The sequence below is a fragment of the Gambusia affinis genome, linkage group LG21 (assembly GCF_019740435.1).
Source record: "Gambusia affinis linkage group LG21, SWU_Gaff_1.0, whole genome shotgun sequence".
NCBI lineage: Eukaryota > Metazoa > Chordata > Actinopteri > Cyprinodontiformes > Poeciliidae > Gambusia > Gambusia affinis.
In genome coordinates, this window is record NC_057888.1 from 23,472,023 (window position 1) to 23,494,381 (window position 22,359).

The following is a 22,359-nucleotide window of genomic DNA, read 5'->3' on the forward strand; positions in this document are numbered from 1 at the left end:
AAGGTGTCCACCAACGGGTTCGAGGGTTGCCGCCACGACAGGCACCGACAACCTCGCGGCCACAGCTCCGATTGCAGACAATGGAGGCACGGAACACGGTCCACTCAGACTCCATGCCCCCCACCTCCCCCGGGACGTGATCGGAGTTCTGCCGGAGATGGGAGTTAAAGCTCCGTCTCACAGGGGATTCCGCCAGACGTTCCCAGCAGACCCTCACAACACGTTTGGGCCTGCCAGATCTGACCGGCATCCTCCCCCACCAGCAGAGCCAACTCACCACCAGGTAGTGGTCAGTGGACAGCTCCGCACCTCTCTTCACCCGAGTGTCCAAGACAGATCCGATAAAACGATAACAAGGTCGATCATCAAATTGTGGCCAAGAGCCACAATGTGTCCACAGGGTGTCCCAGAGCCAAGTGCACATATGGACACCCTTATGCGTGAACATGGTGTTCATTATGGACAATCCATGACGAGCACAGAAGTCCCCCAGCAGAACAAGGGAGTCCCCAGGAGGGCCACTAATAAAACACACATTTCCAGTACCCCCTCTAAGGACTCCAAAAAGGGTGGGTAATCTGAGCTGCTGTTCGGCCCGTAAGCTCAAACGACATTCTGGACCTGTCCCCCTACCCATAAACGGAAGGAGGCTACCCTGTCGTTCACCCGGGTAAACCCCAACGTACAAGCGCCGAGATGGGGAGCAACAAGTATGCCCACTCCTGCCCGACGCCTCTCACCTTGGGCAACTCCAGAGTGGAAGTATGTCCAGCCCCTCTCAAGCAGACTGGTTCCAGAACCAGAGCCATGCATCGAGGTGAGACCGACTATTTCTAGCCGGAACCGCTCAATCTCACACACTAGCTCCGGCTCCTTCCCCACCAGAGAGGTGACATTCCATCTTCTGTAACTGAGGATCAGATTGCCAGGGTCCCCTTCCTTGGCCGCCACCCATCATACAATGCACCCGAGCCCTTTGGCCCCTCTCATAGTTGGTGGGCCCATGGGAGGGGGAACCCATGTTTCCTCTTTGGGCTGAGCCCAGTCGGGCTCTATGGGAAAAAGCCCGGTCACCAGGCGCTCACCGTCATGCCCCCCCTCCAGGCCTGGCTCCAGAGTGGGGCCCCAGTGACCCGCGTCCAGGCAAGGGAACACTGAGTCCAATGTTTTTAATCGTCATTGGGGTCTTCAGACTGTGCTTTTTCTGTTCCCTCACCTAGGACCTGTCTGCCTTTGGTGACCCTACCAGGGCGATGAAGCCCCAGACAGCATAGCTCCTAGGATCATTGGGGCCCTCAAACCCGTCCACCACGATAAGGTGGCAGCCCAAGGAGAGGATTTTTATTGTTTTTATTATTTTCACAATATTCAAGATTAACATTGAGCTAAGGTTAGGGTTGTTTGATTGTCGAGTGACAGACTGGTGACTTCTTGAGAATATGCTGTCTTCCTTCTTCGATCCCCAGCCCTTTGTCTTCATCTGCCACTTTATAAAAAGACACACAACTCTTTTTCTCACTGTCTGACATTAAACCAAACTGAATTTTCCCGTTTTGGGTCCATTAATATCAATAAAAAAAATTAACAAGAGTAGTTTTTACATACTTTTATAGAGTCAGAGGTTTTAAATCATTTCCACAGTATTTGGTAGAATTGCTGTCTGACTTGGGATCAAATGCTTCAGGTTTCTGACAAGAAGAATTCAGGCCCATTCTTCCTGTCATAAGTGGTTTTCACATCAGAGCTTTGTGATGACCACCAACATTTTGACTGTGTTGATCTTAAGCAACATTATAGGAGGCATAGGTACATTTTTTGAAACTTCATACAAAATGTTACTTTGTGTTTATGCGAGTTTCATTTGTTACTCTGCTAAAGATAAGCATCTGTAATCGTATTGTGTTTAAGCTTATTACCTGGTGCCTTTTGATTGGTTATTGACTAATTAGTTTATGAAAGATGAAAGTATTTGCTCATTGTGTTAGTCAGAGTAGCACAGTCTTTTGACCATCACTTTCAATTTGTTTTGAATCTGTTATTTTTATTTCCTTTTAAGTTCAGTAAAGACGTAAAGATGACCGTCAGATTAGAAGAAATGTGTTGCGTATGAAAGAGCTTTAAGGGGCTAGACTCGTGAGGGCTTGCCGCACTTACAAACATAATACTGTTTTTAAAATACTGTCTTGTCTGATTTTACAGCTTTTTCAATTATATCAGATAAGAAAGCAGGAACTTTGGCCAGTTCCTGCTTTGGAAAGGGAAGTCTTGGATTAGGCTGCTTCCTCTGGGATTAGATCCAGGGTCAGCTAAATACTTTACTTCAAGCACTACGATACTGTGTATAAGATTTTGATCTACCGTAGGTTTCTCTTAATTTACTGAGTTTGTACGCTTAATACCTACATTTTACTAAACTGTCTAATGGAGATGCTGAAGTCACAGTGTGGAAAAAATTCCCTATTTTTTCATCAGCAGGCAAGAAAAGATCCAAACGGGTACGGTAGTAAATTCTGTGTACAACTGAACCGTTACAATTTCCCTCCTGTCAGGGATGTTTGATTGTTATAGAAACTAGTGTAATGCAGTGAAGCCTGTCCCTAATCAGAATTTGGAGAAACAAAAATAATGGAAACTGGAAGAACGTGTCTACAATAGCAGCCAGGCAGGCCAGTTTGGATATTTATATTATCATTAAATAGATTTAACTTTTGGACTCTACATATATATTTTCCTTGATGTTCAGGAGGATCTTTTTTCAACAAAGGTGACTAAGGAAAAACATGGTGTATAAGCACAACACACAAATTAAAACAATTAAAAACTTTATTGAAAGATATTTGAATTCTTGACCATGAAACATTAATTATAAAGAGTCACTATAATAAACACAATTTGGTCCTATAAGAAAAAGATAGAAACATAATACAATGCAAAATAATGTCTGGCTGTAAAATATTAACCATCCCATAATTATTAGCATTCGGGTGCTTATTACTGAGGAATAACAATCCTGTGTTTTTGAATAACCATCGTTGGAATGTAACTTCAGCAGCAGCAGAGATGAACTAATGGCAAACAAAAGATTTAACAATATATACTATATGGATCAGCTTTCATCCTGAAAATAAATACAGGACATTAACAAATTCACTTCATATAAATGGTCCATACATCAGAGTTACAACAATAAAACATCCTTCAAAAGATTACTTTTCACATAACTATGTCTATTTGTCATTACTTAATAGTTACTTCTGCTGCTCAGCATCTAGTTCAGGAAGGAAGACAAAACATTTCTTCTTTGCTTCAAGAGTTCAAAAAAGTCTTGAAGCAAAAGATCTGCTTTGTTATGTGGGATAAAATAATACTGCTTTACACCTAAATCTCTGTACTAATAGTCAATGTTGGGGTCATTATAGTGGGAGTTGTAGTCGTCATGGTAACCTGTGTGGTATTCCTCTTCCTGAAATTCAACCTGATAATCACTGTCACTGATTTCTGAGCCATTTGTACCGGTGCCCTGGCTGCCATTCTTGTGAATCACTGGTTCTGTTGGAGGGGCGCAGTACTTGGGGTCATAAACTTGCCGGCCCAGACCGTACACGCTCATGCCCCTCTGAGATGCCACCTTGTTGGTACCCATCTGGAGGGAGATGGTGGAGTTGTCAAGTGGCTGCAGCGCCACCTTCTGATCAAAGATGTCTCTGCGGGTACCAGGAGCCGACATGCCTGCCTGTCAGACATCACATTGCAGCATGATTAATGTAATTTTCTGTTTATGTCCTACACTGAGAGTGGTTGGATACTTGTCCTTAATAAGATCATCCTCATTAAGAATATCAGTTCAAATGCAGAAAAAAAAAAAACAAGACTATGGCATTCATGCCAGTGATATGTGTGTGCAAAACCACTGACCAGTATTGCAAATTATTTCCCATGTCATCTCATACATCAGACCATTTAAGTTGAATTCTTTCTTTCCAGTAATTAGGTTTTTTTTTCTTTTCATGTTGATTATGAAAAGTAAAGGCTAGAAGAAGCCTTTTCTAGTAACCCTGATTCACAGAAGACTACTACGCTACCCACTGAGTGGTAGAGTCTTAGCCCAGTCTACTAGACGACCAGATTCACTTTCCATTAACAGATCCAGTACGGTTCTGCTTGGCTATTCTGAGACTTTCATACTTACTTTAGGGGTAGTATTAATAGAGTACGGCACCAAAATGATTTGATTGACAGCTTACATCATTCATTGATTGACTCATGATTTAAAGGTAATGGTAACTTTATTTATATAGCACATTTACAGCAACAAGGCAATAGAAAGTGCTTTACGGGATTTAAAAGGAAATACAAGGCACTGACAACTCCAAAAAACTTTATAGTTTAGTAGTTGTGGACCATGCACAGAGATGAGTGTAATTATGAGTTTAATAATGATCAGCTCCAGGAACACATGTGCTAAGGTTTGCATCACTGCTAGCAGCTCATCGCTTTGAATTCTAGACACCAAGAAGAGAGAAACTGTGAAGCTGTGGTCAGCTTTCTGACAAAGCTGCAGTTTTGCATCGAATGTGTGAAACACTGGAACTACATAATATTAGCTTGTGATGTGAATTTTGTTTTTCCTTTGGATTTAAAAAATTCATAAATAAAATTAAGGCATGGCTGTCTGTCTACATCTTTTTAGTGCATTACCTAAATTCAAAAGGTTGCACATTTAAAAGAATAAAGTGCAAGAATGTAATCATATTTATATGTATAGGAAAATAGTTGATTTGAGTCTTTAGCATTATGTTTGGGGCAGCATTGAATTTCTATAAGTTAAAGTTAAATATCTGGGTTTGAGACCATCAGAACCACAATCTCGAGATTCTCCACTGCTGAGTGTTGCTGCAAACATCAGTAGAAAGTTGACCACAGCTTCTGCAAGCTCACATCTTGCCCACAAAAGAGAGGAACAGAGCGTACAATGGAAAAGTTCACTACCTGGGGTAGAATCAAGGCACACATTAAGCAGTCACGCTCTAGCAACTTGCTCATGGAAAAGCGCCCTAAAGGGGAGGGCTACAACCCTGGTCCTACCTACCTACCATTCTCTGAGTAAACTTTATTCCCACACTCCCTTTCAGCTCTGAGATGTTTGAGGGGGTCAGCCCCAAGTTGCCAAATAGCATCTCAATATTAGAATAAGATATGGTTGACACAGACAAAAACTTATTATTTATGAATTCTCAGCAAATCCTAAATAAAAGCATGAGTATGTTTAGTTACTGTAATGTTACAGGATCCAGATTTATTTCTGCCTTTCTTGTTTCACACTTGTGACTTTTTTTTTTACAATGACTCTTTTCAAACCTCTGGAACAATCCTCTTTCTGAAGGCCTCAAAAACCTCTCTGGATCTCACTGTAAACGGTGCATCAAACTATCATCGTGTGTTTCAGGCTGCGTTCACTGCAGCCTGAAGTTACCCAATTCCAATTTTTTATCAAATCAGATTTTTCTGCTGTGGCCGTTCACACTTCCAAACATATGTGACCTGTATGTGTTCTCCAGTGTGAGCGGGCAAACAACCTGAAAGTGTCCCAGTTGCACAGCAGAGGGCGCAATAACGTCAGCGTTCTCAGCGTCCTGCCATAAAAAGAAGTGCTCAGTGTTTGCTGAAGTAAATATGGATGCTAACGGTGGAGCATAGCTTACGTATTTGAAGTTGTTGTCCAACCAGAGCCAGCATATTAACTTCATTCTCATTATAGTCGGTCAGGGTTGTTGTTTATCTTCACGCTTGCACGTATCAGGTCAAAGAATAATGACATTTGTCGAGTATAGCCGACATTCAGGTCGGATAAATGTGACCTGGACATTAGGTCACATATAAATAAGATATGTATCAGATCCCCAGGTGGCCTGGGTCGCATTTGAAAAGAATCTGACTTGTGTTGTTCAGACTGTCATGAAAAGATCAGATACAGGTCGCATTACATCAAAAAAATAAATAAATCTGAATTGGGTCACTTCAAGCTGGAGTATGAACACAGCCTTAAGTTTTCATTTTAACTATATTGCTTGAATTTCTCAGTGATATAAATTTTAGAGTGTTCTCATTTTTTATATGATTACATGCAACTAACCAGTGGATTTTATGAGAACTCCATCTCTGTGACATCATGTAACAACTAAAAAGAATGACCAAAATTGAGGTGCAAACAACAGTAAGGTATCACCTGGCTGGCTCCTTTGTTGGTGCCCATCTGCAGACTGATGGTGGTCTGGTCATACGGTTTATCAGTGTGGGTCTTTGGGTCATACAGATGTCTTCTGGTTCCATACGCTGTCATTCCAGCCTGACTGGCACACTTGTTTGTTCCCATCTGAGGATAAAACAGAAAGATGGCCTCTCAAACTCACATCATGTAATCCTCTAGAATAAATATGGACATTTAGATTAGAAATAAAAGAGATGTCTGTCTCAGCAAAGACTGAAAATTTATAAGCTGAAACTTTTACCTGGAGCCCAATGACACACTGCCCAGCCTTGATCTTCTCTTCATCAAACTGCCGTGCTTGTTTGTCTGCATATTTCACCCCGATATCAATCTTTGTGTCCATGCCTTTTGTCTTTGCCTGATAGACCCAACAGAACACAGCCAGGACTAATTCCTCATGAGTTCAATCGCTTACAAGCAAAATTCTGCTCAGAACAAAGAATTCATTAGCAATGCGTCTGAACTTACCATGCTGGCCAGTGCAAGCAGTGTGGTCTGTACTTGAGTCATGTTTCCATTTTCAAACAGGTCATTGGCCTCAAAGATATCAGTAGGCTTTAGGCCGTAGGTCAGGATTGCTTTGATGAAATTCCCAAGGTTTTCAAGCTGCAGAAAACAACATGGAGGAAAAAAAAACAACCAAACAAAACAACAAACACTTGTTTTAATGTTTAGACAAGAAACAGAAGAGCTTCAGGTAGATATCAGAGAGGATTCTTACCTTGTGCCAGTTCAGCTGGGAGTGGTTAATTTTCTTAACTGTGCCAGGCTGCATCTTATTTATTAATCTGAATGGAACAAGACAGACTTGAAAATACTAACAATTTTTTTAAAGTTCTATAGTCACATATTGAGTGACAACAAGCTCACTCACACACATTCCCATCACTTCAGAGTACATAACATTAGCATCCATCCATCCATCCATCTTCTTCTGCTTATCCAGGGTTGGGTTGCGGGGGTAGCAGCTTCAGAAGGGAGACCCAGAGTGTTTGGGCCTGCCAGGTCTAACCGGCATCCTCCCCCACCAGTGGAGCCAACTCACCACTAGATAGTGGTCAGTTCACCTTTTCACCCGAGTGTCCAAGACATATGGCCGCAGATCTGATGAAACGATGACAAAGTCGATCATCGAACTGCGGCCTAGGGTGTCCTGGTGCCAAGTGCACATATGGACACCCTTATGCTTGAACATGGTGTTCGTTATGGACAATCCATGACCAGCACAGAAGTCCAATAACAGAACACCACTCGAGTTCAGATCGGGGGGGGGCCGTTCCTCCCAACGTAGCTGCATTAGTATTTAGCCCCAGGTAAACCCAGCTGATTGGATTTTTTTCACAATCAGCTTCCAGCAGCAGGGTTAGTATATTGTAGATCCTCTGTATGATGGTGGAATACCTGGACATGCTGCAGTCAGGGGTCACACATGTTAAAAGTTAACTTCAAGAAGGAATAATAATCACTTATAGATTGACACCACTAATAGTGACAGCAAGTTGGAGGAGCTAGTAGCTCTGTTATTAGAGCTATTCTAGTAACAGAGCTACTAGAGTAGCTTTTTGTTTCTTTTTTGGACTAGATCATTACATCTTTGATTGAAGTCTGCATGTTTAAACAGTTATTTCCATGGTGCTGGATGCTCTGCAGCTAGAAGGATTTTGAAAAAATAAAAATTGTTGGACACTGATAGTGCATAACCATAGGAACACGGTCAAATATTAAAAATAGTAAAGTAGCTGGTCCTCGACCACATTGTTTTGGCCCCAAGCCCAGCGCCTATCTATTAACTTGGGATCCCAACACCAGAGTGCTAATCCAAAACAAGCTACCTACAGTCCAAGACAGCCATGGTATTCCAAACCCCTCATGGTCAGGCAATTTCTTAATATTTTTGTAATATTGCCTTGGTGGTAGTTGTGGGATCCAGACCTCCTTTTTTGGACAAACGGTGATATTGTTTGTATCACCGTTTATAGTAGAAATGAAAAGTCAATAATCGATATCTAAAACAGATATTGGTCGATATGATATTGGATCATACCGACCAATATCTGTTTTAGATATCGATTATTGACTTTTCATTTCTACTATGGCCAGACAATTGGAAGAATTCCTTCCTTCCCTAAAAACATAACAATCAAACTGGATTCATACAACATCAAACACAGGAGAATATAAAAAATAACACTGCATGTTATAGATCACATACAAAAAACTGATTGAAAGCCATTATAATCAGCATAGATGTGGAAAAAGCATTCGAGTCAGTTGATTGGAATTTTCTTTTCAGGGTTTTACATAAATTTGGACTACGTGATACAATAATGAAAACAATACAAGCGCTATGCAATAATTCTACAGCCAGGATAAAAGTTAATGGACATTTATCTGACAGAATCACTTTAGAAAGAGGATCAAGACAAGGGTGTGCGTAGTCACCATTACTTTTCACACTAGACTTGGAACCACTAGCCCAATCGATAAGACAAAATAAGGATATTTAAGGATTAAATATTAAAGGGCACAAATTGTCTCGTTATGCAGGTGATTTATTAATATATTATTTACATTTTAATTTCTGAATTTTCTCCAATTGTTAGGAGTATTTTCATTACAGTGGCATTTTTGAGTAGGTGTGATCAAGAATCTTACCAGGACTTTACTTGCATCTCTGAGTTGTTGACAAAAGCTAAGTGTTAGAGGTATAATGTTCAATTTTCAAGTTTGGCCTGTGGGGATTTTATTGATTGATGATAATGCCCGGGTTTTCATCATTTTTTTGGGGACCAATAAGCATCCTTAAAATGACTGGTGTGATGCTTGTAGTACGGCAGCCTTTCTCCTCCCGGAGCTGCTGGTTCAGAGCGAACGGTGTGAAGAGAGCTGCAGGTATTTATACAGATGAACCGATAGACTGAACACGGCGGGCGGCTGAGTAGCTGATGCTTACAGTGTAAGTGTAGCTTTACGGACGAAGGGCACAATAAATTTCATATCATCCCGGTCTGAACAAACGGCTGGCAGAGAGCCTGGTGGCAGTACATGGCTGGTAGATGAGTTTCTGAGTGTGACGAACGAAGGTGCCGTAAATATCCCGTATTGCTCCCCTCCAGTTCTTACGTTCGTCCCCTGGTCTACAGATCATCTCCCCCCCCCCCGACTTACCTTTGTCTGTCCCCTGGTCTACTTCCTGCCCTCCACCCCCATCTTATGTTTGTCCGTTCGCCTGCCCCCTCCCACCCCAAAGCCCCACTCCAGGCGACATTTCCCGTTTTCTCAAACCCAAAGCTTGACAGGTATAAGGCAAGGTGAGAATTCATCTATTAAACTGACTGAAGATGATAAACTAAAAGCTGGAGTATAGACATTTTTATAAGCATGTTTGTGAGCCTGCCTCTTTATTATTAAATTTAATCTAATTTCAGATTTTTTGTAACTTTTCTTCTGGTTAACTTAGAAAGTGAGCTCTTATTGTTACAGGTTAGTTTTCTAAATTACAAAAAGTAACTGTTAGGGATGCTCAAATATGGAAAATTGGACTGATATTGATATCTGATAGCAACACTGGTGTTATACCAGATTTACCAATATTTTATTTTATATACATTTTTTTTATCCAATTACTCGATTAATTGTAGGAATAATCGATAGATTACTTGATTACTAAAATATTTGTTTACAACAGCCCTACTGAGTAGATTATATAAAACCTAAAAGATTTTATTTTATTTTTGAAGACCAAATTTAATGAAGCAACCCTGATGGTCAACTTTCCTATAATATATACTCTTTATAATTACTTAACAGTATGCTTTTGGTTGGTGTATTTTGTTTATTTTCAGTTTGTTTCTCATATTTCTTACTATTTCAGTTTTTCTTATTTTACTTTCTATTTTTTCTCCCACAGTCAAACTCTTTCTCAGGGCAGTGGAGTTGTATCTTTGCTTTGTTTATCATAAGTGATTGTATTTACTTGTGCTCCTTATCTCAAATATATTGAAGGTGGCTTTGTGATGTTAAGGCCACATGTTATGTAAAATTTGCTTCCTTGGGAATAAATAAAGACAAAAATTTATAAATATATATGGAGAGAAATACAAATGATCTTACCAGTACTGCACGGCAAAAGCAATGGTACCTTTTGAGTTTCCTGACAGGGTTCACTGAGTACAGACCAACATAAGACTTTAGGAACTAAAATTGACAAGACAGAAAAGACTGGTAGGCTCTGTCACAGTGGTCAGAAGAATAGACTCTCAGGAAGTTAAAAAAAAAGACCCACTCAGACCAAAATTTGACTAAAAAAGTTGCAGAACTCAGTAAATCAAAATAAATAAACAGAAACCTGAGGAAATATGCTTTCAATGGACCAGTAAGTCAAGAGCGACACATTTAGAAGACGCATGTGTTTACTTTCTTAGGATTGTCGCAAGTAACCCCACATGAGACTGGGGGTGGGTCAAAAGAATTAGCATCACCTTCCCCCCATATGCAACTGAAAGAGACAGCAGTGTTTATGTTAAACTAGGGTGCTGTGGCGGTGCTACATAATTGTGAATACTGCTGTTGTACAAGCAGAAAACAAATAATGTGGCTCTGACTTAAAGCAGCGGTATGTAACATTTATAAAAGCAATATCATTTTTATTTGTTTTATTTGCACACAGAGTTCCAGGAGCTCTATTTGTGCCCCTGGAATAAAACCTTATTTTAACATCTATTAGGCTGATTTAGGCATTAGTTCAGAGCTACATTCACAGCTGAAGTACAGCTCAACTGAAGTGAGGGCTGGATCTCGTATGACTTAAGTTTCACCAGTAGGTCACAGGAGGTGCTCATGGTGACCTTGAAGGAGGTCAGCATGAGGACTTACACTGGGCCTTATATTGTTCACACAGAAAAGCTTGACATTACCACAATGGCTAACACGCAGGCAAAGAGTGAGTGGCAACCAGCTCCTCATATCCAGGATGTAAAAAGGCTTGAGGAGGTGCAGGTGTACAGCCACACCTGTAGGGAATCATCCCTCTCTATCCTGCAACTGGTTCACTTTGTCATCCTCTGGTGGCAACCTACTAGGAGAGTTAGGAGAGCCATAGAGCGAACACAACACCCCGTTCCTTGACAGTCTATGCTAAACACAGTTGTGTTGCCATAGCAACTGTCAACAACAGCACAATATGTTTCAAGATCCAACATCAAAAAACACTCAAAAACTTTCCACACAAAGAAATGAACCTTCAATCTGTTAAAGTTTTATGTTTTTAGGCTTGATGTTTATTTTGCAACCAATATTAATATGTAATTGCTGTGGCAGATTAGCTACTGCTGCTTTTAGCTTTTAGGTGGTTGATTAGCCAATTTAAACAGATGCTCTGTCAGAGTTGGTGTGTTGGTTGTCTTTTTTTATTTTGTAGCTGAACCAAAGCACACCAAATTTTACATCACATCTACATGGAAAGGTTGTCAAAGTCATGCAGAAATAACCCTAATCAGTGAAATCAGTGCGCCACAAGTTTAAGGTCAAACTTATAATACTAATGGCTGCATCAATACAGGAATTGCGTGATCTTGAACTAGCTGTCAGAAATTCTAATTTCTGACAGCTAGTGCCACCTGCTGGCCAGCTACACACAAAATCATTGGAAACCTGATACCTCTGAAAACAAAGTGACAGCTGTGACTGATAAAAACTGAAGTTGTTTATTTTTTGTTTATCTATTGCTTTCTCTTTCTTCACCTTCCAAATTAATTTCTGTTTTGTGTATCTCTCTCTCTGGCACTACCGAGCAGCGATGCTGCAGAACTTGACATTGGTGCTTTGACTTGACAATAATTACACTGTTGCAGAGATTATGATGTGATGTTCTTTGATCAGGCTTCCCTGATGTTAGGAAGTCATGTGTGCTAAGAACATCGGCTGCAATAACAGCATCTCAACATAGATTAAGTGGAATCTGGGAGAGGGGCCCAGTTTAATTGGCCGGCTTAAAGCAATCGGTGACGATTGTAATTTGCTGAAATGTATTTATGAACAAACAAAGCTCAAACATGAAGATTACACTCACAGCATCATATTGTAGCTATGGCATGGTATGGAGGAATTCTAGTTCCACAGTCAACAAACATTTTTAGTCTGAATGCAGCATTTCATGTCTTATGTCCTCAAACTTTTAGTACTTATGCTTACATTTTCAGACTGAAAACGTCTTTATGGAAAGGCAAAGGCTTACTTGTGACATGTGAAAGAATCACTGGGTCTTACCTCTAGTCACATCTGATTTGTACAGAGGAAGAACACAAAAGGCTCTATACCAGGGGTCCTCAAAGTGGGTCCTGGAGGGCCGGCATCCTGTATGTTTTATTCTCTCCCTGGTGGCACCAACAACCTTTTCAGCATGTCAGTGTTCTTCTTAGGCCTTCTAACGAGCCATCCTTTGATCCTGGTGCGATAAATCAGGGAGAGACTAAAACATGCAGGATGTCGGCCCTCAGGGACCCACTTTGAGGACCCCTGCTCTATACTTTATCAATGACATCTGCTTTCTGTTTGATCAGTATGATTTGCCACATACAAATCATTTTAGAGTCAGAGGCTGCACTCAATCTGACAGTCAGATGAGTGATTTCTACCTAATCAGAGGATTTGCAAAATCAAAGCACCCTTCTTCCTTCTGTGTAGATATAGTGAAGGTCTGCAGAAAGCTTAGATGAATCACCCCAAGTCCTCATGTTCTGCCTACATAAAAACTCTTAAAAACTCACAAACAAAACTTACTCGCAAAGGATGACTCCATCCTTCAAACCTTGCTGGAAGTTTTCTCCTATAGCCATCCCTGTTACATCCTCGATCCAGAAGCGCAGCTCCTCCTCCTTCTGGGGGTCATATTTTTGAGCAATCTAAAAAAAATGAAAATATTTTCAAAACTTCTGCAAGATTGTTTTTTTAGCAAAATGAAGTTAACTTGTGAAAGGTTTTGCTTATGTAGTTATGGAAGAATATCAGTCTTCAGGAAACCAATCATTTCTCTCATTTGTGAGAGAACTGGGAGATATGACAAAATATACCAGGTTTTTCATTGACAGTTAAATTCTCATCACAATTTTATCATGGTTTTTCTTTATTAATGAAAAAAGAAACATAATCCACAAACGTTTTGTACAAAAGCACTTTCTGCCACAATGGACATTTAAAAAATATGTCCATTGTCCATATGTCCATAAAAACACTATTTATGATCAGTTCAAAACTAATTGGGTCAGGGTTAGCGCTTAATTTGAACTCCCTTAAAAGGAACTCTATTGTTTTGAGAGGATGAATTCTGGCAACTGTTTGCTTGGATCTAGAAAGTCTCAAGCCTAAAAATAATACAGTTATGAAGAGGTTTGACCGATTTGGACCAACAAAATCTATACTGGACATGTAATCACCAAATAATAACATAAAGCATAAACTTTTAAACATACTAGCTTGACTTATAAATCATATTATATTATCTTAATATGATGTAAGATGATATAGATTTGGCCCTTTATGTAAGCATTTCTGCTTCTACCCTTTAAAACTCTGCCCATGAAACTCAAGAGTCCATGGTACGTTTAATAAAAACAAAAATGTGATTGTAATATATAACAGTTTTAAAGTTACGAGTCATAAATAAAATTTTTAGAAATTACAATGGAAAGAGAAATGAGGGTAATCATTTTACGTAGGTTTTTTTTCTTTCTTTTTTATTTATTTATTTTACAAAAAGGCTTCTTATTGTACAATTAAACAAAGGAGAATTGATGCAGAAGGCAGGGGTAGTGGAGATACTGGAGCAGGAGTGAGAGGTCTGGGTTAGCGCCAAGCTAAGTTTGTGGTAAGATTGCATGAGCTGACCACCAGTCTGTATAGGTTTTCCTTAAAGTCAGAGCAGTACTTTTTGTTCCATAGAGCACAGCGTAGAAGCAGAGACAAAGAAGAAAAGACGCACCTGGCTGTAGTATGGGCTATGTGAAGTAAATAAGAAGTGATCCCGCACTTTACACACTTATAAATGACATATAAAACATTTTAAAGCAGAGATATAATTTGATTTAGTATTTTGATATTTGAATGCCTAAGTATTGTTCTGCATGTGCATTCAGGTGTCGAAACACCAGCATCATTAGATTTACAAATTCAACACTGGATAGCATAGTTCACTTGCTACTGAATACAGTGAGAACACATTTAAGGTGCATTCAGACCGGATAGTCCGGTAGACTTGGTTTGATTGGGGACTAAAATTGCAACATTTGTTACATTTTCAGAACTCTAGTTCTCATTCACACTGCACTGAATCAAACAAACTTAAACTAACTGAAAAACCTGTGTCCCCCATCGCCTGTGGGGGCGCTGCACCAACAACTACTGCAGAAATCGACACAAAACCTCTGAAGAAGACCCGTGCAACTTTCTTCTTCACAAAAAGTAAACTAAAATGGAGTAGTGTCAGATTTTAGCGGTTGTAGGATTTCTTCATTCATATACATTACTGGTTTGGACATCGCCTGTTAGCCACTAACGCTAGTGTCGCTCCTGCAGGCGCCGTTGCTACACGGTGAGTGTGTTCACTAAACCAGGCTGTTCCAATGCGGGATGAGCAGGAATCTGTCACAAAATGATCGCAGCGCCTTCATTTCTTACCCTATTTCTATAAACATGGCTTCAATTAAAACTGAGGAAATTGCTGATGTTTGTAAGTTTTCTCCTTTGATACAAATCTACAAATAGTTTGGTTTCTATTAAGATGCAAGAGAGGACTAAGCAAATTGCTCTTTTATATTGGTGAATATAAAATTACATTACATAGCAGCAAGCTGTTAATTTTATTAGTTTGGACTAATGTCTCAGCCAGATCTAGAGAAACTCATCCATGCGTTTATCTTCAGTTGCATTGATTATTGTAACGGCGTCTTCACAGGTCTGTCCAACAAATCAATCAAACAGCTGCAGCTGATCCAGAATGCTGCTGCTGGAGTTCTGACTAAAACCAGGAAGATAGAGCACATAACACCAGTTTTAAAGTCTCTCCACTGGCTCCCTGTAGCTCAAAGAATAGACTTTAAAATACTGTTGTTGGTTTATAAATCACTAAATGGTTTAACACCACAATACATTAAAGATCTGCTGCTGTTGTATCAACCTTCCAGAACTCTCAGGTCTTCTGGTTCTGGTTCTGCTCTGCATCCCCAGAACCAGAACCAAATGAGGAGAAGCAGCATTCAGCATCTATGCACCACAAATCTGGAATTTAATGACAGAACTTCACTAAATGTCATGTTTTGATTCTATGTTGCATGAAATTTTTTTATGATGTAAAGCTCTTTGAAATGTCTTGTTGCTGAAATGTGCTATGCAAATGAAATTTGATTTGATTTTTGTCAAAATGTAACAAAGCATGACTCATATACTCTATATATGGGACAAATGAAATATGTCATCCTATTTGATGATTAAATGTTCAAACAAGTGAGGTGATTAGTCCTGGTTTTCTCATTTATTAAAGGTTTAAAAATGACTTCCCCGCTTTCTGTGTTGGCACAGGACCGTTGCCATGACAACTGACACAAAATCTTTGTTAACCCACAGAACAGAGTAATATATTGACCAGAATGTCCTGCACTGTAGCTAAGTTCTTGTTTTAGGAACAGTCTCTAGTCAGGTTGCATTCAGACAGGTTTTCTACCGTCCACTTCAACCGGACCCAGAGCGAGGTTTATAGGCTTGATCCGAGTTTGGTTTTTGACTCCGTTTTGGAATTTAAATTTGCATTCAGACCTCCACACATAATCGGACTTTCTAGACAAATGGATCAGAGTCTGATTCAGGACTCTAAACCTGGGTTGGTCTGAATACAGCTTTAATATTATAGTTACTGTGTTACCCAGTTTATAAGTTTAATGTAGTTTTACTATTTGATTCAAAAAATTTATCACAAAGGAAAATTAACAGCCAACCCAGCCAGCTTATAAATCACATCATCCAAATATATTCAGTTATATGGTGATGCTGTGAGCCAGAAGGAACTCCAGTAGTCTTACAAACATTCTGAAAGAAACCTCTGATTGTTCCTGTACGACAGTCTGGTGTCTGTCACACATCATCATGACATGACAGCCAGCACACAAAATATTTATTTATCATAATCCCAGTTAGTTTATACCACTGTGGTTACTAATCTTACTGGTGTCTGATTGATAAAATACAAAAACATGCATACAAAATTTAGGACTTTATAAAGTTCATAAGATTACTTGGGCACCATATTTTACAAATTACATACATGAACCTGGATTTATAAATGACATTTCAGTGTTCTTTTAAAGGGTAGTGTGTTCACAGGCAGCACAGAAATATCCCAGTTACATATGGATGACACCACCAGCTCATGGTTAGCATTGATAATCCACCTTATTTGCTTTTTCCACATGGATTTCAATCTCTGCCTGGTTAAAAAGCTGGGCAGAGACTGACCGGAGTCAGAGATATGATCCTTGGCAGGGTTTCCCTCAGTGTTTTATAAGCCTTGCAGCACCAGGCTTTGTACCAGTAACAGTGAGTGATGGGTCAGTAGCATCACTACGAGTGACGCTACTGCTCCTCCCAGTGAGGAGCCGGCTAAAAGCCTAAACGTTCTTGATTATAAGGGAGGGGTTAGAAACACAACAGCACAGTGAGCATTCCTCATGAGAGGTAGATAAAGAGAGAGAGAGAAGGAAAGAGTGCAATCTCCCCACTGGTTTTCCTTTGGCTGCTCAGCTCTCACTCTTTCAGTGGCTCCGCTGAGCCGTGTCCTCTCTGCTCATGGTGGAACTTTGCTTTGATTAGCATAGCAGCTTTGTGGCCAATCACATGTGAGGATATGGGATCATATAATTAAGTGAAAACAGAGAGGGGGACAGACAGGACAGACATATGGAGCGAAATTAGTCTAATAAAAATTCACAAAGCGTACAGTGAGATTTGTATGTGTACAATGTGATCCACATGCGTACAAGATTTGAAAGTGTACCACATAATTCACTAATGTGCATAACAATGCAGAAATGTGAATTCCAAACAGTTGACATGGCAACTGAGGGTCCGGTGGACATCAGAGGTGATATGTGGAAATGTTTATTATTATATGTAAAGGTCATTATTATATATGTTCATTATATGTGGTTATGTTTATTCAGTTAAAAATGTTAACTATGAAAAAACATAACTCACCTCCAAATCATAGAGCAGCAAATAGAGCGTCTGCTCCCGCCTCTTTTATCAAACTTTGTTTCTTTTTGTTTCGTCTTTTATGGCTTAAAATGAACCACAAACTATCAATGCTGCTTCTCCATCGTCATGTTTGATTATTCTAAATTCATGTTTGGTCTGTTGGGGGTTTTACTGGATTTTCTTCTGAAATCAGGATGTTCATGAGTGGAACCGGTTCTTGTGTGGTGTGTTTTGCCCCTGCCGTGTGTCTGGACTCAGGAACCGACCAGAACCTGTTGGACTTTTATGGCTCTGTGGTCACAGAGGTTTGGAGAATCGGCCCACAATCCTTAAATCCTGTGAACCAGACCTAAAACTCTCAGCTCTACTCCTCTTCTCTCTCTGCTGCCCTAACGCTCTCTGACTCTGGTTGCTATGGTAACGTCTACACATCCCTTCAAAATAAGAGACAGATGCTCCACAAAAACAAACATTTGACCTCAGGATAAGGACTAATGGCAGAACTGAGCTTGTTTCTCTGCAACCAGACGGTCCATCTGGGAGAGATGAGAGACACCAGAAGTGTTGCTGATGCTCAGGGTTCTTGGTCTCTAGTGGAGAAGCAGTTTGAAGCTTCATGGCCTCATTAACATCCGGTCACCATATCATGCAGAGCTTGGACTGTGGGAATCACCTACTGGGATAAATCCATCCTCCTGTCTCTTCTCTGGACCTTTTCCCTTCATAAAGAAACTTTATCTGAATCTGATCTGGTTCTGACCCATTTTGCTGCTTGTGGCTCAATGTTGGCGGCAAGACGGAACCCAGAGAGTCCGGTTAAAGGATTTTCAAAATAAGAGATCCTCCAGACTCAGAAAATACATAAAACGGAAATATTTAATTATTTCTCGTGAGGCCTGGTACCAATTGGTCCACGGACCGGTACCGGTCCACGGCCCATGGGTTGGGGACCACTGATCTATGTTACAAAGTGGGCAGTAGGTTACATTCACTTGAGTAACCTTTCAGGGAAAAAAGTACTTATAAGAGTAGCAATACTGCACTGAACCTTTTTTCTTTTTCTTGAGTAATATTATTATTACTACTCTTACTTGAGTAGTAGACTGACTTTGCATTTAAAGAAATAGACTTCAGAGACTAAAAACATTAAGTTCTTAGATTTCTGCAATGTATGAGCCAATGTTTATGTAAGTGTGAGCATAAGTGCTCAACATTTTATACATGCCATCCTTATCATTTATCCTGTATTAATAAACATGGTTATTTTATTTGAAAGGTCTGATTATGTATTTATATTAAAAATCTGCCCCCAGATTAAACCACTGTCCCACCTGCTAAATCTTTCTGGAGCTGTGGCTGGGTGGCCTACATGGATTTCAAATTTTATCATGATACTTTGTAGTACTATCATGACATCAATCAAAGTCAGGGCTAACTTGAACCCCAGAGAGAAAGCCTGGGTTACGATAAATAACCTCTTCTAGTCGCAGATGAAAGTACAGCAAAAGAATATCACAAGAAAGTACCATATTTTATCATTTACTTACTTATTTCAAAAAGTGGAACTCATATTCTAGATTCTTTACACATTAAGTAAAATATCTAAAGTTTGATTTATTGTAATTTCGATGATTATGGCTAACAGAGGATGGAAACAAAAGAAACAAAGAAATTGAAGATCAATAAAAATATTATTTTCAACAGATACATCAGACTTTTGAAAACTATGACTTTCTTTGTTCTCAATACTTGATTGGGATTTCTTTTCCTTGCGTGAATTACCACATCAATGCAGTGCAGCATGGAGAATATCACCCAGTGGTTCTACTGAGGTGTTCTGGAGGCCCATGTTGCTATAGGGTTAAAGGTCAGGCTAGTTTGTTGGCTAATCAAGGCAGATATACCATTGTCATTGAACCACCTTGTGGTGCCTTTAGCAGCGTGGGCCATATCCATATCAGGTTGCAGATATCTCTGTTGCTGGTTTACTTTTTATGTAAAAAGTTTACTTAACCTTTGATGAAGATGTTTTGTTTAAAATTGTTTTGCCATGTTTTATTTTCTGACACATTTCCCTCTATGTTAAATTAATTTATAAAATACTTTTTGAAATGAGTGACCACAATTATTGAAGTTTTAATGAAATTCTGCATTTTCATCCAACAGTCCACCTCATCTTCTGAGACAGTCTGAAAAGCTGCAAACAGCATTATCAGGGATGCAATAAGTTTATAGTAGATGTGCGAATGATCTAATCATCTGACTGTTAATTGCAGCAATCAACATTATTAACAGAAACAGAGGGCCCCAAAACCAAATTTAGCTTAGGGCCCCATGGATGCTTGGGCCGGCCCTGATCAGCGTGAAATCAGTGGGACACAGCAGATCATAGCAGGGCCCAGCTCCTCAAAAACCTTCCTGTGTGACGCAGTGCTTCCAGTATGAATTTGCTCCCTTAGGAGCTTTCAGGTTCTGTTAAAAAAAAAAAAAAGCTCAAAAATGTAACATGTCAGAGAAAACTCAACTTTCCATCTCACTCCTCTCTTTCTGTGGGCCTCGGATCATTCCAGCCTTTTAAAGCTGTTCTCAAGCACCGTTTGTGGTCACGATGGAAATTAAACTGGTTGGAACTGGAGACAGAAACTCGTGGAGTTCGAGAAACTTCGGAGAGTTTGGGTTTGTCCCTGCTACAAACTTTAGAAGCTGAGATGTTTGAAGGCTGTTGTTTTTCTTCCATAAATAACTCCTTGTACAACAGAGTAACGAAGCAAGCAAATTAAAAAGTTTTTAACAAGCGAGTGTCGAAGAAAGGAAGCACTTACTTTGCTTTTAACTTCAGCAGACAAGCCGTAGGCAGGTCCTTTATTAAAATAGGTCATTTTCTGCTCCTAATCCCAAATACAGAAGCAGAAAGAACTGAAGAAAATCTGCGGTCCAGCAGAGCGGCGGAAACAAAGCAGAGCTGAGGAGGACAGAAGAAAACTGGCAGAAAGGACGTGGTGGAAACGAGCTGACGTCACAAAACAGCCAATCAAATCCTTTTTACTGCTCTCTTCTCCTGTACATCTGGGTTTTATATTAGAAATAGAAGCATATACAATCAACATCGAAAAGGTACCATAACGGGTACACTATGCTCAAAGTACAAACAACAAAACAACCCCAAACAAAGAAAGTAAAAACCACAAATGAAAACTTAGCAGGGCATATTGTATATACAGCATAAAGGTCCAGGACAATACATTAAAGTACAAATGTTTTTTTTTATTTATTTAGAAAAAGAAAAAAAAAAAGACGTCAACTAAAAATCATTTCGACTTCCAAAAAAAAAAAGGACTTAGACAACAAGTTTACATTTGGCTAATATATTAGCCAAACATTAAATACACAAATGTCATATGTGAGAACATTATTTATGCTGTAGTTGTTGTTATGGTCATTAATAAAATCACCAAATGTAACCTCTTGGATGGGTATATATGTTAAATGAACTCCATTAACCATATAAACTGATGAAGATCCAACTAAAAGGATTGTACAGTCGGACAGATGATCCAGTCCATTCTCACAGAATAGCCTATACACGTTTCCATATCCATCTCAAACCTGTCTCCGAACGTCATTAGCTGGATAAATGTTGATTATAATTTTAAATTGCATTTCTTTTATTATGGGTTAGGGTTCTTATTAAAGTCTCTTTATTTGGATAAACAGCTATTTACAGAGTTATTACATTTGACAACACAACAATCAACTTTTTGAATACAGAGTGTCCATATCTGGGGGAAAACCTGGGAATATATCAAACCCTGTCTAATCATGGATTGAAGCTGATTAGAAAAGGTTTTGATTTTTTTTTTATTTTTTTTTTTGACTTTGCAGGGGTACAATTGGGAAATTGTTCAATCTTTTTGGCAAGATCTTCATCAGTTTATTCACAGCCATGGTTTACAATTATCAAATATAACCATACAAGAGGTTAAATTTGGTGTTTTCATCAATGACCATATGATTGACTGTGGCATAAATAATGTCTTATTAGCCAAACATCACATACACAAATGTTGCTTCTTTAAAACCACTCCTAATTGTATGAAAGAACGAGTTAAATATGATTTGTAAGTCTTTATGTTTGGTGGAGTCAAAAATGCTTTTAAGTTGACCTCTTTTTTGAAAAGTTTAACACTTTAATGTACTGCCCTGTTTCATTTATTTATATTAATATAACTGCCACCATTTCTGCTGTTTTTACAGCAGAAATGGTGGCCGTCTGATAATCTTTTGGAAATGTACATTTTAAACTCTGGTATATATATATATTCCTATTCCTACACACCCTTTTAAATTCTAAGAACCATCTGAATATATTTTAAGGTAATTATAATATGAGTTTTTAAATATACATCAGTCCTTTCCCCTATTTCATTTAAATTCCAATCCAGTCTTTTATGGCTTAAAATGAACCACTAACTATCAATGCTGCTTCTCCATCGTCATGTTTGATTATTCATGTTTGGTCTGTTGGGGGTTTTACTGGATTTTCTTCTGAAATCAGGATGTTCATGAGTGGAACCGGTTCTTGTGTGGTGTGTTTTGCCCCTGCCGTGTGTCTGGACTCAGGAACCGACCAGAACCTGTTGGACTTTTATGGCTCTGTGGTCACAGAGGTTTGGAGAATCGGCCCACAATCCTTAAATCCTGTGAACCAGACCTAAAACTCACAGCTCTACTCCTCTCATCTCGTCTCTCCACTGCCCTAACGCTCTCTGACTCTGGTTGCTATGGTAACGTCTACACATCCCTTCAAAATAAGAGACAGATGCTCCACAAAAACAAACATTTGACCTCAG

At 39.4% G+C, this 22,359-nt stretch overlaps 1 protein-coding gene across 1 annotated transcript; it reads right to left on the minus strand.

Annotated features, from left to right (window-relative positions):
• Window positions 1-2,805: 2,805 nt before the first annotated feature.
• LOC122824635 (calponin-3-like) lies at window positions 2,806-20,512 on the minus strand. Its single transcript, XM_044105493.1, has 7 exons — window positions 20,332-20,512; window positions 13,049-13,170; window positions 6,990-7,056; window positions 6,737-6,874; window positions 6,510-6,626; window positions 6,227-6,373; window positions 2,806-3,733 (listed from the first exon to the last, which is right to left on the minus strand). The coding sequence occupies exons 1-7, from the start codon at window positions 20,386-20,388 to the stop codon at window positions 3,392-3,394; spliced, it is 990 nt and encodes a 329-aa protein (XP_043961428.1). The 5' UTR covers window positions 20,389-20,512; the 3' UTR covers window positions 2,806-3,391.
• Window positions 20,513-22,359: the final 1,847 nt, after the last annotated feature.